At 35.6% G+C, this 14,858-nt stretch overlaps 1 protein-coding gene and 1 pseudogene across 1 annotated transcript; both read left to right on the top strand.

Annotated features, from left to right (window-relative positions):
- The first annotated feature begins 4,814 nt into the window (after positions 1-4,814).
- LOC149192741 (ubiquitin-conjugating enzyme E2 22-like) lies at positions 4,815-13,909 on the top strand (annotated as a pseudogene).
- A 43-nt stretch (positions 13,910-13,952) lies between these two features.
- On the top strand, positions 13,953-14,606 carry LOC149192742 (uncharacterized). Its single transcript, XM_089407090.1, has 2 exons — positions 13,953-14,133; positions 14,341-14,606. Exons 1-2 carry the CDS (start codon positions 13,953-13,955, stop codon positions 14,604-14,606), a joined length of 447 nt encoding a protein of 148 aa, XP_089263216.1.
- The last annotated feature ends 252 nt before the right edge of the window (positions 14,607-14,858 follow it).

Raw genomic sequence — 14,858 nt, forward strand, 5'->3', positions numbered from 1 at the left:
AATAATCATGGTTTGGTTTTGGCTATCGTGCACCTTCAGTTGGATCCATGGGGGCGTCATTGACAAACCAATATCATATCACGTGTGTTCATATTGGGGCATTAAAAATGGAAAAAATAAAAAATTAATATATTCGGGTTATAATGAGGGCAAAAAGGGTTTTAATATACCATACAATAATATATATAACCTAAGGTATTGTTTATATGATTTTTTGGCCAAGCGGAAGGAAAAATACACCATAGTTTTGGAGAATTTCGAGAACAACATAGTTGCACGGGCATGAAAATTTGGGAAAGGTTGCAATTTACAGTTGAGCCTCTCTTCGACCCCAAATCTTTCTTTGTTTCTAAGTTTGAACCCTAATCGTTTCTTCCTTTCTATCTTGAGAAAGACACAACAAGATCACCTTAACAAACAAAGACTGCGAGTGTTTCTAGACGAAGATGAATTGCAAAATGGAGAGTATATAATTCCTCAAATCCAAAGTGCCATTCGAATAGCTTCTCTACATATCACTATTTTCTCTCCCTGATATGCAGAGTCAAATTTGTGCCTTGATGAGCTCCTACTCATGTTTGAGTCAAGGGAAACTATTATTCTAGTCTTTTATGGTGGTGTCAAGCCTTTAGATCTTAGATGGGGAATGCAGGGCGAAAAAGGAGTATATGGTTGATTGTTGCAAACGCTGGAGAAGAAGATAATGTTCAATTCTAAACCATGATATGACCCCAACATCATCAAGAAATGGAGGAAGGCTCTCACTAATGATACAGAAATAAAATGTTTCGATATGGAGACATATAATGGGTGAGTACTCCAATCTCCCTCTTACTCTAACCTTCTACCTTGTTGGATTGAGATATACTTTATGTTGTACACATTTCTGACTCGTAATTTCATTTCAGCGATAGGTCAGAGACACTAAATCAATGGCAACAATGTAACTAACAATGTTTGGAAGAGTGAGGCCTCTAAAAAAAGCTCATGTATACTTAGACATGGCAATGTTTGGTTGCATGTTTTTAGGGTGGACAACCTGGTATTCACCAGGGCCAACAAGCTCAAAGGTAAGATTCACGACAAGCTCATCTACTATTAGAGGACCATGTGCCTAGTACTTCAAGCCATTAATAAAGGGTAATAGATCATACGTTACATAAGGTCCATGAATTTTAGCTTTTCCCTTCTCTTGCATGGTTACAATATTCAAAGGAGTTTCATATGGGTTTGCCACAAAGTGAGTAATAGGGCTGAGCGAGATGGATCAGGAACTGGACCATAAATCCAGGGTGCAAAAGAACTACTAGCTACTCTTGGAAAGAGACCATATCCAATGTCGTTGATAGAGCACGAATCCTTCTACTCCAACCCAAAAAACATAGGATTGAGGGTAACTTGTTGCAACAAGCAACGATATGAGAAAACAAGCAAGGGCAACTTATTTGTCGGGCAGGAAGTAATCTTGGAAAAATTTAAAAGAGCACTACATGTGTCTAGATATCCAACAATGTTGGATGAGAAATTTGAAGTATTCGAAAGGGAAATGTTACTCGAGCAGCAAAGAAAGAAGACTAGAGTTATAGGAATTGTGGGGCTTGCCAGTGCTGGCAAAACCATCGAGATGGAGAGAGCACCTCTCAATGCAATCACTTCATTGCCACATGTTCTTATATTAGTGTAGGTGCCTGGTAGTTCAGGACATCAGAAGACGTTGTGACAGATTGATATTGTGACAAGGTAAGAAAGAACTCAATGTTGAGCTAACTACACAGAATTTCATTGTAGCAAACGTTTGGCACAATATAATTAAGTGGCTTTTAGCAATTTCTTTTTTGGTACCCTAAACACAGTCATGTGGATTAATACTTTGAGCCTATTTTAGGATAGATGCTAAATCATAATTTTAATCTTCATAGTCTCAGAATGACATATGATATAGCATATATAATATCCCTTGTATCGACTCTAAGAAACATCTCCTATGGTAATTGATCATTTTTGTTTGTATACTAGAAATGTAGACTGTTTCTAACAAGGCTTGTAATCAAGCCTCCTTGAACATGGCCATGATTTAATTTGTCTTACGTGATTTGGGAAATTTCTTTAATCTTATTGTGTTTTACCTTTATATGTCATGAACATGCCCAGGTAAATTCTATTATTAAAGATCTTTATTTTATATGTGAGCTTTGTCCTAAGCTCAGCTGGAAATGGAAAATATTCCAAAACTTGTTTTAGGTTTTTTTTATAGTCAACACTTCTTTACTCTACAAATAAATTCCAGAGTAAAACACATACACATGAAATTATGTGGTTTAGTAAACACCACAAAGCTATATAAGGGTATATAGGTAAGGATGTATCTATCAAAGATAGTTCTTGCATGTCCCAAATATTCCAACTTTGTAGCATGAACCTACAACGCCTTCAGCTATTGCAGAACTTATGGTGCAGAACTGGAAATCTTATTACTATAAGGTTGTAAAATTGGGGACATTGAAAACAAAGGTTTGTGGGATGTATTAGCAATGTAACGTTTGAAATATCCCTTCAGTGACAAACTCAAACTTGAGAACTTTATATTATCTGTTGGTCAACCATTTTATAGTGACTCTACAGAAATAGATTGATAATAAGCTATGATTAAATAGGAAACAACTTGCCCATGTTAAGTACTCACAATGCCTTCCATTATCGAATCAATATTTTCATTATCTTACTTCAACCTATTTATTTTTGGGTAAAGACTAGGGAGCGAGACCTGTGTATATGCCCATGATAAACCAGAATATTTGTTTAAGGGCAATTTAAATATTGATTTCACCAACACAAGATAAATATATATATAGGAGATTCTTTACAAATGCAATGTTAGTTAGTGGATACATAACTTTTTTCATGCTAACATGATTTTTTTTTGGAACATGGAGCAAACCAAACCTCTCAGGCATGTAGTGTAATTTATATGAACTTTTCAATGTTAGAAGTAGTCTTGACCCAACTCAGTCGTACAAAGAAAAATCGAAGAAAAATAATTTCCAGAGTATATAGTTGTATATATTTGTGTTATTTACATCATCATACATCTATAGAATGGTTCCTATCCTATTGGTAAGTTGTAAAAGGATTTGATCAAAGGCTGAAACTTAAGGTGAAAAGAAGATAGCATCATCTCTCATCTCCTAGCAGTGTACAAATCCATAAGCAATGGAAATTGGCTTTGAATCTCATTCATGAATGAAATTACAGCTGGCTCATATGTACCAAATTCTAAGCTACGTTGATATACAATGCTCATCTAATTCACGCAAAACCACTCACATCAAGCCCCCTTTCCATGGAGGATATAGTGGTATAACCACTGGAATTCAATTCCAATTCTGCTACCATTTTGAGAATTTATTATACCCGTTTGAGCATTTTTTAACTTGATTCATATAAAACTTTCATGTGGAGATAGAGCACTAGAAAAGGTTGATTATTTGTATAGAGAGATAGAGCACTAGAGAAGGTTGATTATTTTTACACAGAGATAGAGCACTAGAAAAGATTGATTATTTGTATAGAGAGATAGAGCACTAGAAAAAGCTAATGTCATTTTCATGGGTTGAACAAAAAGCATGCCATTCATTCACAAGCTTCCTTTTTCTTCAGATAAAGGATTGCCATTTTCTTCTGCATGTACTATGTCACTAGTAGACTTCTCATGCAAAATAATTGAAGAGTCCTTGGTCCCAGAGAAATAAGAAGAAATATTCCCTTCTCCTGCCAATTCTTGCAACCTCATATCTTTTCTTATTTCTTCCTGCTAAAACTACACCATTGCATCATATGCATACCTTGATTGTCTTCTACCACCAACCTGCAAATGTTTAGTAGGGATCTTCTTTGAACTCTCGTTCTTTGAATTATGTTACTGATGTACACATTTTTCACCCCGATACATTGGTCAATATGGACAAGAATGAATATGTGGCCCTTTTATCTTGTGATGGCCAATGGTCTTTATTCCTTAACTATGTTATATGTTCTTTTTTATTTCCACATTCTTTACTGAAGTTTTCATTCTCAAGCCTTCAAGGTAAATGAGAGTTGTGAAATTCCATCTTACCTGCTAGATAGGGAGGTTCCATCTGCCAAATCAGCAAGTGGATGTTTTCAGCCATTGCTACAAGTTGAATTTCATGCAATTGTATCATTGGGACATGGCAAAAATCCTAACCCTACTGATGGATGATGGGGCCTTTTAGCTCATTATTGATACTCAATTATCTCTAGTAGATGTTTTTCTATAACTAAATTGGCATATTATGAATGTTTCTATCCATTTTTCTCCTCATGCATAGATTTTTGGCATAAAGTTGTTTAATTTTTACTGCAAGGAATTCCCTCTTCCTTTCAAAAGTAAAAATGTTACATCAGTAAATAGTTGGGGACTTTCATATTTTACTAGACCTTGTTGTGCTTTCTATTACCATTTGCCTATACATAAATAACTATTACTAAATGGCATATTGTGAATGTTAATGTTTTGTCTTTACCAATACATATATTTTTGGTATATTTTGGTTTCTTCAGCACTGCAAGAAAGTCCCTTTTCCTTTCATCTCCTCAATGCTAGAATTAAAGGTGAAGAGTTGAGTTAGTCTTTAATTTACAGAATGTAAAACCCCAACATCCTGAACAATGGTGAAAATTGCATGTAGGTTGTTATATTTCTAGTTTCTCACCATCAGTTAATATGTTTTTTGGCAGGCATAAATTTTCATGATGCTTTCCATTTTGAAGTGGATCTTCATACATAAATACTTATGTATCTTGTGTTACAAGCTAAAAATGAGAACCTCCCACCCGTGGTGATAAATGAAATTGCAAAGGAGTTGAAGAATCTTGATGAATCACCTCATGGAGGTATAAAAGCAGTGGTGAATGATGACAACTTTTTCAATCAAAGTTGCAGACATTGAAGGACCAGGTACATTCTAAAAGAATAATCGAGAACATTGTAACATATTTTGGATGTTCTATGCTTGAGAAAGGGATCATTTTTTCATATTGCATTTACTGAAACATCTTAATTCGTTTTTTTGCATGATTATTACTAGATTTTTGGAACATGAGCTATATTTACATTTATTGATGCTTTTTCCTGCAGCTGGCATTCCATATGAATTTGGTGTTTTTCGAATGAAACTGGTTCTAACTCCTAATTTTCCAAACTCTCCTCCCAGAGGTAATTTTTGATCCTTATAATGATACTTCATCCAATTTACATTCTCTTAAATGGATATTATGTTTTCTTTAGATGTTTAGTTGCCTATAGGACATTCTTTTTGTTTTTCTACTCACTTCTTATCTAAATCATCAAGTATATAAGGGGGATGCATGACTTGTAAAACTGAGAAATAAACTTTGGCATCTTTCAATAGTAATGATTAGCTTGGACTATAGGGTATTTCTTCACAAAAATCTTCCACCCTAATATTGCAAGCAATGGAGAGATATGTGTCAATACTCTGAATAAGGATTGAAATCCAACCCTTAGACTGTGATACATTCTTCTTGTATGTGTTCATCCACTTATCAATTTAGCTTATTTATCATAATTTTTATTAAGCATTGTAGTGTGTTACATTTGGTTGGACACAATTGTGCTTGTTGCGTAATTTTTGCTTCAAAGACATTTGGAAACTAAAGATGGACATGAGATATTTGGATGGCATTGTAGTGTGTTAATTTTTCGATACAAGATGAGCTACAGGATTTGCACTTGTTTCATACTGCGTAAGTGATATTTGAAAATTGATGTTGCACATGAGCACATAACTCAATGAATTTGGCTCAACTTGTGGATCTTTTTTTCGTGGCCACTTTTAACATTCTATAATTAATTGACCAAGAAACTTAGGGATGAACTATTTTTGGTTCTAGAATTTAGAAGTGAATTTTAAAAATGTATTCAAAATGTTACATTTGATGCGATCTATGTGCATTGCACAATGAGAATTGACTCGAATTCATGTGAAGAAGAAAAAAATTTGTCGGAAGATTTTTTATTGTTATCTGTTGCATAGTTAGCACACCTTGTATGATTGTTTGAACTTCATTTTTTATCAACTCTGTAATAGTAAACTGGCATGGACATTCATGCAGTTTGTATGTATTCTTGGATCTTAGTTATAGGGACTGGGGTACATGATTTTTTCCATAAACAATAGTAATTTATTTCCCTTTCTAAACTTTGGATTATTGTTGTAGGTCATAAGATGCCTACTTGTAGAACCATTCCTGGAGTCTTCTTTGAATGAACAAGCTAGGAAGATGCTCATGGAACACTATGAAGCATATGCAAAGCATTATAGGCATGTTATATTTTTTCATCTATATCTGGAAATTATTTACATGATTACTCTTTATTCATATAATTTTGGGATATATATGGTTAACCCTAATATTTTTCTCTATCCTTTGAGAAGGGTATGAGGATATTAAATTCAATATTAACAAAGTGATTTGGGTACTAGTAAATAATTGAAATGTTGAACATACCCACATTAGAGGAAATGAGTATTGATCTTCAAATCTCAATTTTGCAGTTATTGACATAATTCTGGGCATTTCCCCATGTAAAGTTGACCATGCTTTAAGTATAGTTTCTACTAACATTTCCCCTAGTGAGTAGGGTCCAAAACGTCTTCACATTTTCCTTTAATTTCATTTTTTAAAGTTTTGTCTACACATTAGATTTATCAGGTTCTTCACAGGTTGTATTCTCTCTACATCTTCATCTACATCTGCCTGTGTTATCTAATGTTGAGTAGAACATCTCCCTTTTCTAGGGTTAACACTCGTGGGTCACCCTTTCTTAGGGTCTTCTTTCTTGTTTTCACTTGTATCCCATAGCTTGTAGCTTATGCTTGTTAACTGGCTTTTCTAGCCCCTAGGCTCATTCACCTGTTTTCCTTGTGACAAATTTTGCTTTATCAATAACAAAAATAATAGTGTGAGAGGTTCTTAATGGGTCCATATCCACACACCTATACCTGTCTCTGCACATATGCCTTTTGTAGTTGTCTACCTGGATGTTCTTATGCGAGTCTTCCTTTGGTAATCGTCTACGTGGGACTTCTTATTCGAGTGTGTTAATTTTAAGTTAACATGTTCTTTGCTTAGGTTAGTTACTTCATACATCCATTTTCCCATTAATCGATCAACAATAATAGAGTAACTAATGAAAAAACATAAGAGGTAAATGCTGAAAAGAAGCCAAGGCATAAGAACACAAGAATATGGCTCAAGCCAGGGAAAATCCCCAAGATGGGGAAAACCCTTGATCGAATCTTCCTATTATTAATCATCAAATCTTCAACAAAGAGAGTTATAGAGAACAATGATTTAAAGTCAATACTAACTTTTCAAATGGAAGATCTAACATCAAAGCACTTAAACATGAAGATGACTTAATGAAGCTGCAATTCTGGCACCAAGGGCTAGATATTTCTATACTGGAATTCTGAATGCTGGTTATGGCACAAACATAGTTAGCTTCAAGTGTTGATGGAAATCCTGGTCACTAGTTAGGGCTATCAGCTTCATTCCTCATTCTCCTATCCCTCAATTACTACGATTATCCATAGAAGACACCCAATCACTGATTTAGAGCTTGGTAGCTCCTCCTCAACAAATCTTGAAACAATCCCAAACTACATGGAAGAATTTTGACCCATCTGCACTCAAGCCTGGGCATATGCATCCTATAGAGGACTTATACATGCCTTCATACCCATTGAATAGTCTTAGAAACAAGCTACTGTAGCATCTCTATTCCTGTGACTTGTAACAAAGATAAACCTCAGCAAATAGCACAGAAAAACATCCAACAAGTATTCCTCTGACAGCGGCTATATTCAACAGGAAATCTGTACCCAAAATCAAGTGATATGCTACCTAGATAGACCTCCTATCCTCCACGCATGGAGCCACATACCTGTGGCTCTTTCTCCCAAGAAAACTGTACCCTAAACAGAGATATGCCTCCTCATAATCTTGACCCCTGCCACCTGCATCTTGCCTCAGATGCCATCCTATTTCAGAGGAGAGGATGAGCACTTGGATGATCTAAATGAGGATGGAGGATGCCTATATATATGACAATTTGTCCTTATGGAGGTGAATCCGACCTTGACACTTGGAGGCAAATTTGAATTTAAAATTTTCAATTTTCCCGCCTTAATAAGATTATGACTTGTAGAATTTCTTTTTAAATAAATAAATAAATATTTTCCTTATCCAAATTCAGTGATCTTTAGGTCAATGTTGGTCCTCTCTAAAAGTGGATTTCAGTGCAATAATCATCTCCAATAGATTATTTTTCCAATGGTGGAATTTGGCCCTAGTTGCCAAATTTAAAACTCCCTCTCAACTAGGGAGAATTCCACCTGTCAAACAAACAACTATGTCATCTCAATTTTTCTCTGCTCTATTGAAAACTGGAGTAATAATGAAGAATAATTTACTGAGAGTGAGTCACAAGACCTTACCACTCTTCACTGACAAAATTCAGTCCAGAGGTAAAACCTCAATAAGACTTGATCCCAGGTCAAGTTGAAGAACACCAAGCATCCTAGTCATAGGGAGCACGGGAATACCCAATGCATCCATCGGTATTGCTATGGTCCTTAATCACTTTTCCCAACTCATTAGCCAAATGAGAGGTACTTCCCATGTGTCCCAAACTACATGGGTAGGATGATACTAAATCAATAGCAGGGAAAGAATGTATCACATCCTGTTCACAACCACACATAGGGAAAAGGACGAACCACATCCTACAATCACACATCACAATCACATGTATGGAAAGGATGAACCACATCCTACAAACACACATCACAATCACATGTTGGGAAAGGACGAACCACATCCTACAAGCACAAATCACAATCACACGTAGGGAAATGACAAACCACATCCTACAAACACAAGTCACAACAATCAATCGTAGGAGGATCCTACATGTGGGGAAAAGGATGAACGACGTCCCACCGACATGTCAACCAACAATAGTAGGGAATGAGCATCCTACTTGTGGGGAAAGGATGAACCACATCCACTGACATGTCAACAAATGCCTATATGCATCTCTCGCTGAGGTATCCATAGTAGAAGGTGAACCACCTATCCTGCTCATATGCCATTAGGAGAAGGTGAACCACTCGTCCTATGCATATGTCATCACCAGTAGGGGAAGGTGAACCACTCACCCTACATACATATCAACCATCATGGGGTATCACAGGGGAAGGTGAACCACTCACCTTGTACACAACACACCAATAGGGGAAGGTGAACCATTCACCCTATGTTCGCTCATAGCTCAATAAGTATCCCAAGCCCCCAGGAGCTCCCAGAGCTCAATCTTCAATCTTTAATCAAGGATCCCTTCATATAGGGAATAGTGCCAAGCTACTTTCTGAAAGTGAAGACTATATTAATAGGATCCTCATAACATATAGATGTATGTATAGTAAACACATTGATTTATAGCAGAGATCTTGGTCGCACAATCCTCTGCTTCTTGCATTATTTGATTGATCTTACTCCCTCTTTGTCTTTTCAGGGGGGCATTGTGTTCATCTGACAACCTTCTCATCATAAGATCTGTCCACCCAAACATGCCATAGAAATTTGTCCTTTGTTGTACCATATATGGTGGTATGAGAAACACTGGATTCTCTAAATCTTCTTCTACAAGATACAATGAAGGAGTGCATAAATGGCTCACTGAAGCCATACTTTTTGATTTCAACCTTCAATCCAGATTTTAGCCTTCATAATGTTTCAGATTTTGATTTATTCATAAATTAATGTGAATTTTAGATGTGCACTTTTCATTTACCATACTATCTAACCAACAAAAATTTCAGCAATGTATTTCAGGCAATAAAGATATCTGAGTAAGCAACAATTCATATCCATGGATCCACTCAAAAGTCTTCATATAGAGACCTCATAAGATGACTATGTCCAAATTAAAAACATCTCCATCTTATCAAACCTTTTAATCTTAGAGCCCTTCATCTTGACCCCTCAAGAAAAATCTCCCTCTTACTTTGATAAATGAGAGGGTTATCACCTGTAGGACAAAAGTCATCAATAGCTAAATCATAGCTCGCTCATACTCAAATTGTATTCATAGGTATGTCTTCAACCTGCTATTAATCCAAATATTTTATAGTAGAGCCTTGCTATTTTTAATTTCCTAATCTTCTCATATGGGCTTCAAGGAAGCTCCAAACTAAAGAGGAACTTTCTAAAGAATCGACAAGGTTATTCTTTAATAAGGAGAAGACATCTTTCTTGAGATGATTTTAACAAAGGCCATTCTTTTCCTCGTTGATCTTCAAGAATAAAAGCTTCAAAAGATGCATTTGACTAGTTTATAGTGTGATTGTGAACAATCCTGTAACACATGCATCAACATATAGGGCTTACAACATATCACCACTACTACTAGACATGTAGTGATATCATACAAAATGGTGGGTTGACAATAGAGCATAAATGATGTTGTGCTGCATGTATAGGGATGTCATTCATAGATAGTGCCACTGATATTGTATCTCTACTACACAGGATACTATCCTTGATAGCTACAGATCTTCATACTTCCAGGACGACCCCATCATTACTCAATATACCAATATGGTCCATACAAGTATTGTTCTATTAACAAGGCTTCTTAGTTTTATTCCAGAGATAATAGTAATACATGTCCAATAGTAACTGATCTCAACATTTCATTATACATATTCATCAGCGAAAACAAGTTGCATTCTTGATCTGAATGTTTCAGCCTCTGACAGGTTCATCGCAACATTCAGCCAATGATGTGTATTAGTGATACAACTTAACAACAAGAGCGGAACCCTTTTATACTTATTAATGATTCCATGACAACTTCTACACACAGTCAATTTTCAACCTGAATCTTAGACATATCTTCATAAAACTATCCTAATTCAGTTGTCACTTATATGATTTCAAAATGAATTTCCATCAAGCTGATACCTTTGCTCTTGGAGATGTTCCATTCTTAGCTTTGAATGATTTCAATAATTCAAGAGAGATAAGGTCAAGTAGATTTGAAAACCAAGAGCCACATTTCACAATATGATAAGGCATTTGACTTTGAATAAAATGATATTATAATTTGATATCAAGGTTAGAGATAGGATAAGGTTTTCAAGGCATCGAATATGACATGTAATAGAATTCCTTACATTTTTGTGTGCTTCAACTTCAATCTTCAAATATGAAACTCTTAGCACAAAATATGGTTGCCTTACTTACCAACAAGAAAACTTAATAGGCCATGCTTTTAAGCATAGCCCAGAATTCTTGTGGGGAAGTTAATTTTTGATTTCAATGAGCGAGATACCTTCAAGAAGAGCATCAATCAAATGTTTCTAGGATTACATCATCATTAGAGATCAAGATTCTTAAATCAAGTTCAGAGCAAGGTCACTCAGAACCTTAGAGTTGGTATTAAGAAGAAAGGACGTATTTCCTTGATATATCAAGTGATCAATACATCTCCAATAATGACCTGATGGATTATGTCGATAACATATATATACATATAACCCCAAAAACAACTGCTGCAAAAGTTAGAGCAATACAATCATTGATTATCTAATATTGCTCCTTGATCTGAAAAAATTCCTAGAAAGTATGCGACATAGGATAATCAAGGCTAATCCTTATATTCAGAATTGTCAACAAACTCTCAACAAAGATCCAGTACTCATGCTCAAACTAGGTTGTCTTCAATATACCCTTTAATAATTCAGCTTTAAATTCTCAGTGATATGCAATGAACCAAAAAGGGATGAGATGGATGTGAAACCATAGCTATCATTTGAAACATTCCAGGGATCTAAGAATCTCAGAGAAATTATTCTTTTAAGAATGATACAATCCTCTAAAATGAGGGTTGTAATACTTCAATCAAGCATCTATAGAGGTTTGGCCCTATCTCCAAGGATCATAGAAGATTTCTATCTTTAAGTATATCCTCCTATATGCTTATACAGTCTCAAGCTAGGACTGTTAAATAATCCTCCAAAAATATCTTGACATTACTCAAAACATACCTTATGAATATAGGAACATACCTTGATGCCTTCCAACCTTTCCCTATGATTTTCGAGTAGCTCCTAGATTAGTATCCATGATCTTTAAGAGAATTTCACATATTTGTTATTCTTGAACTTAGAGTTATCTCAGAGGGCTGAAGGTTTAATCAATGAAATTCCTCAGAAGCTTCTTGGTGATTGCAATCTCTTATACTTGGGCTTGTCCTCACCATGGGCTTGGGCTCTGATACCATGTTAACTTTAAGTTAACATGTTCTTTGCTAACCTAAGTTAACATGTTCTTTGCTTAGGTTAGTTACTTCATACATCCATTTGCCCATTAATCCATCAACAATCATACAATAACTAATGAAAAAACATAAGCAATAAATGTTGAAGACAAGATAAGACATAAGAACACAAGAATATGGTTCAAGCCATGGAAAATCCCCAAGATGGGGAAAACCCTTGATCGAATCTTCCTATTATTAATCATCAACTGTTCAACAAAGTGAGATATATAGAACAATGATTTAAAGTCAATACTAACTTTCCAAATGGAAGATCTGACATCAAAGCACTTAAACATGAATATGACTTAATGAAGCTGCAATTCTGAATACTGGTTAGGGCAGAAACACAATTAGCTTCAAGTGTTGATGGTAATCCTGGTCACTGGTTAGGGCTATCAGCTTCAGTCCTCATTCTCCTCTTCCTCAATTACTGCAATTATCCATAGAAGACACCCAATCATTGATTTAGAGCATGGTAGCTCCTACTCAACGAATCTTGAAACAATCCCAAACTACCTGGAATAATTCTAACTTGTCTGCACTCAAGCCTGGGCATATGCATCGTAGAGAGGACTTATACATGCCTTCATACCCACCGAATAGTCTTAGCAACAAGCTACTATAGCAGCTCTATTCCTGTGGCCTGTAACAAAGATAAACCTCACCAAATAGCATAGAAAAACATCCAACATGTATTCCTCTGACAGTTGCTATGTTCAATTGGAAATCTGTACCCAAAATTGAGTGATACACTACCCAGACAGACCTCCTATCCTCCATGCATGGAGCCACATACCTGCGGCTCTTTCTCCCAAGAAAACTATAGAATGCAATTTAATAGTTTATTCCGCCATATAAACTAATTTTTTTCTCAGTGGTGTATATTCTTCTACCAATCTGTTTTCCTTATGTGTTAGTCATATCCATCCATGATGAGTATTCCTGCTAACCCTACACATTTCTCTTGTACAATGATTGGTGGCATTGTCAAGAGTGTTCACATAAATGATAGGAAATGCAGGTGCAAACATAGAGGAGAATGTGGGTGCCTAATAAATAGGGACTAGATGCTTAATAAGTATGAAGTGAGGTTTTGAGCCCCATGTTTCACCAAATCAATTTCAGAGTTTAGGAGTGCCAGAGCAAACAATGAATATATAAGGTGTTAGTGTGGGCCTCTCAAGTTATAATGAGAACGAAGGTGCTTGAACATGGTGTTAAGATTTCAGCCCTAAGCTTTGCCAACTCAAATACTTAATTTTTCTTTTGTGTCATTTCCAAAGAAAGCTATTGCCTTCCTGTCACAATGCAAATCGAAATTTTGATCGGAAAATTTAAAATACTAAGCCCTAACTAGCTGTCAAAAAAATCCATGTCCTAAAGATTATTTATTGCTCAGTTGTTTAAGAATTTTTATATTGTAGATGTAGTGTGCACAGTACAGGTTTTGGATTCATATATGAGTTGCTCTTATGAATTTCTAAACTAATTATAGAAATTCAATGGTATATCTAGTACTATGCTGAAATTCTGGAAATTATTTTTCCAGCTTATTCCAAAGAAGGGTGGGACACCCAAAAAATATGAAGTTGTTTTTATTGCCCCAACAGGTGAAGAATTCAAGACAAAAAAGGCAATAGAGCAGTACTTGAAGGTAAATCCAGGAGGGTCGTCTATCTTTGAATTTGATTGGAGCACAGGTAAAGTTTGTTATTTTATTGGTTTTTCTTGATCTGAACTATGTTCAGAGCACAGGTAAAGTTTGTTATTTTATTGGTTTTTCCTGATCTGAACTTATGTTCTTACATGTCTTTGTTTTTTTGCCATTTGAAATCCATACCCTTTTTGTGAGGATATTGGCATGTATCTTTTAGAAAATATAATTTGACATTTTCTTTGTACCATAGGTGAGGTAACACCAACAAGGAGATCTTCAAGGATAAGTGAAAAAGTAAAGGAATCACTAGTCAAAACACTAGAAAGTGAATCGAAGAAAAAACCAAAGAGATCCAGAAAATCAAAAGGAGATTCAGAAGATGCAGAGAAACAAGAATCACAAGTAGAAGCTAGTAAGGAAGAGGAAATGCATGATACCCATCATGGGGAAGATATGGCTGAAACAGGGGAAGATCCTGATGACAAAAAGGAAGAAGGGAAGGGAAAATATGGCTGAAACAAGGGAATATGGCTGAAACATAGGGAAGATATGGCTAAAACAAGGGAAGATGTTGATCAAAAAAAGGAAGAAGAAGGGAAGGGAAAAGATGATCTTGATAAGAAGAAGGAAGCAGAAGAAGAGAGTGATGACAAAAGGGAAATAGAAAACAAAGAAAAAATACATGGGTCCAAAACTGAAGAAATAAATAAAATGGATGAGAAGGCAGAAGAGATGGCACCACAAGGGGCAGAAGGTGCCATAAAGAAA

This window comes from Pinus tabuliformis, chromosome 2_2, assembly GCF_031772625.1.
Source record: "Pinus tabuliformis cultivar Carrire ecotype Pingquan chromosome 2_2, CPIR1, whole genome shotgun sequence".
Lineage (NCBI taxonomy): Eukaryota > Viridiplantae > Streptophyta > Pinopsida > Pinales > Pinaceae > Pinus > Pinus tabuliformis.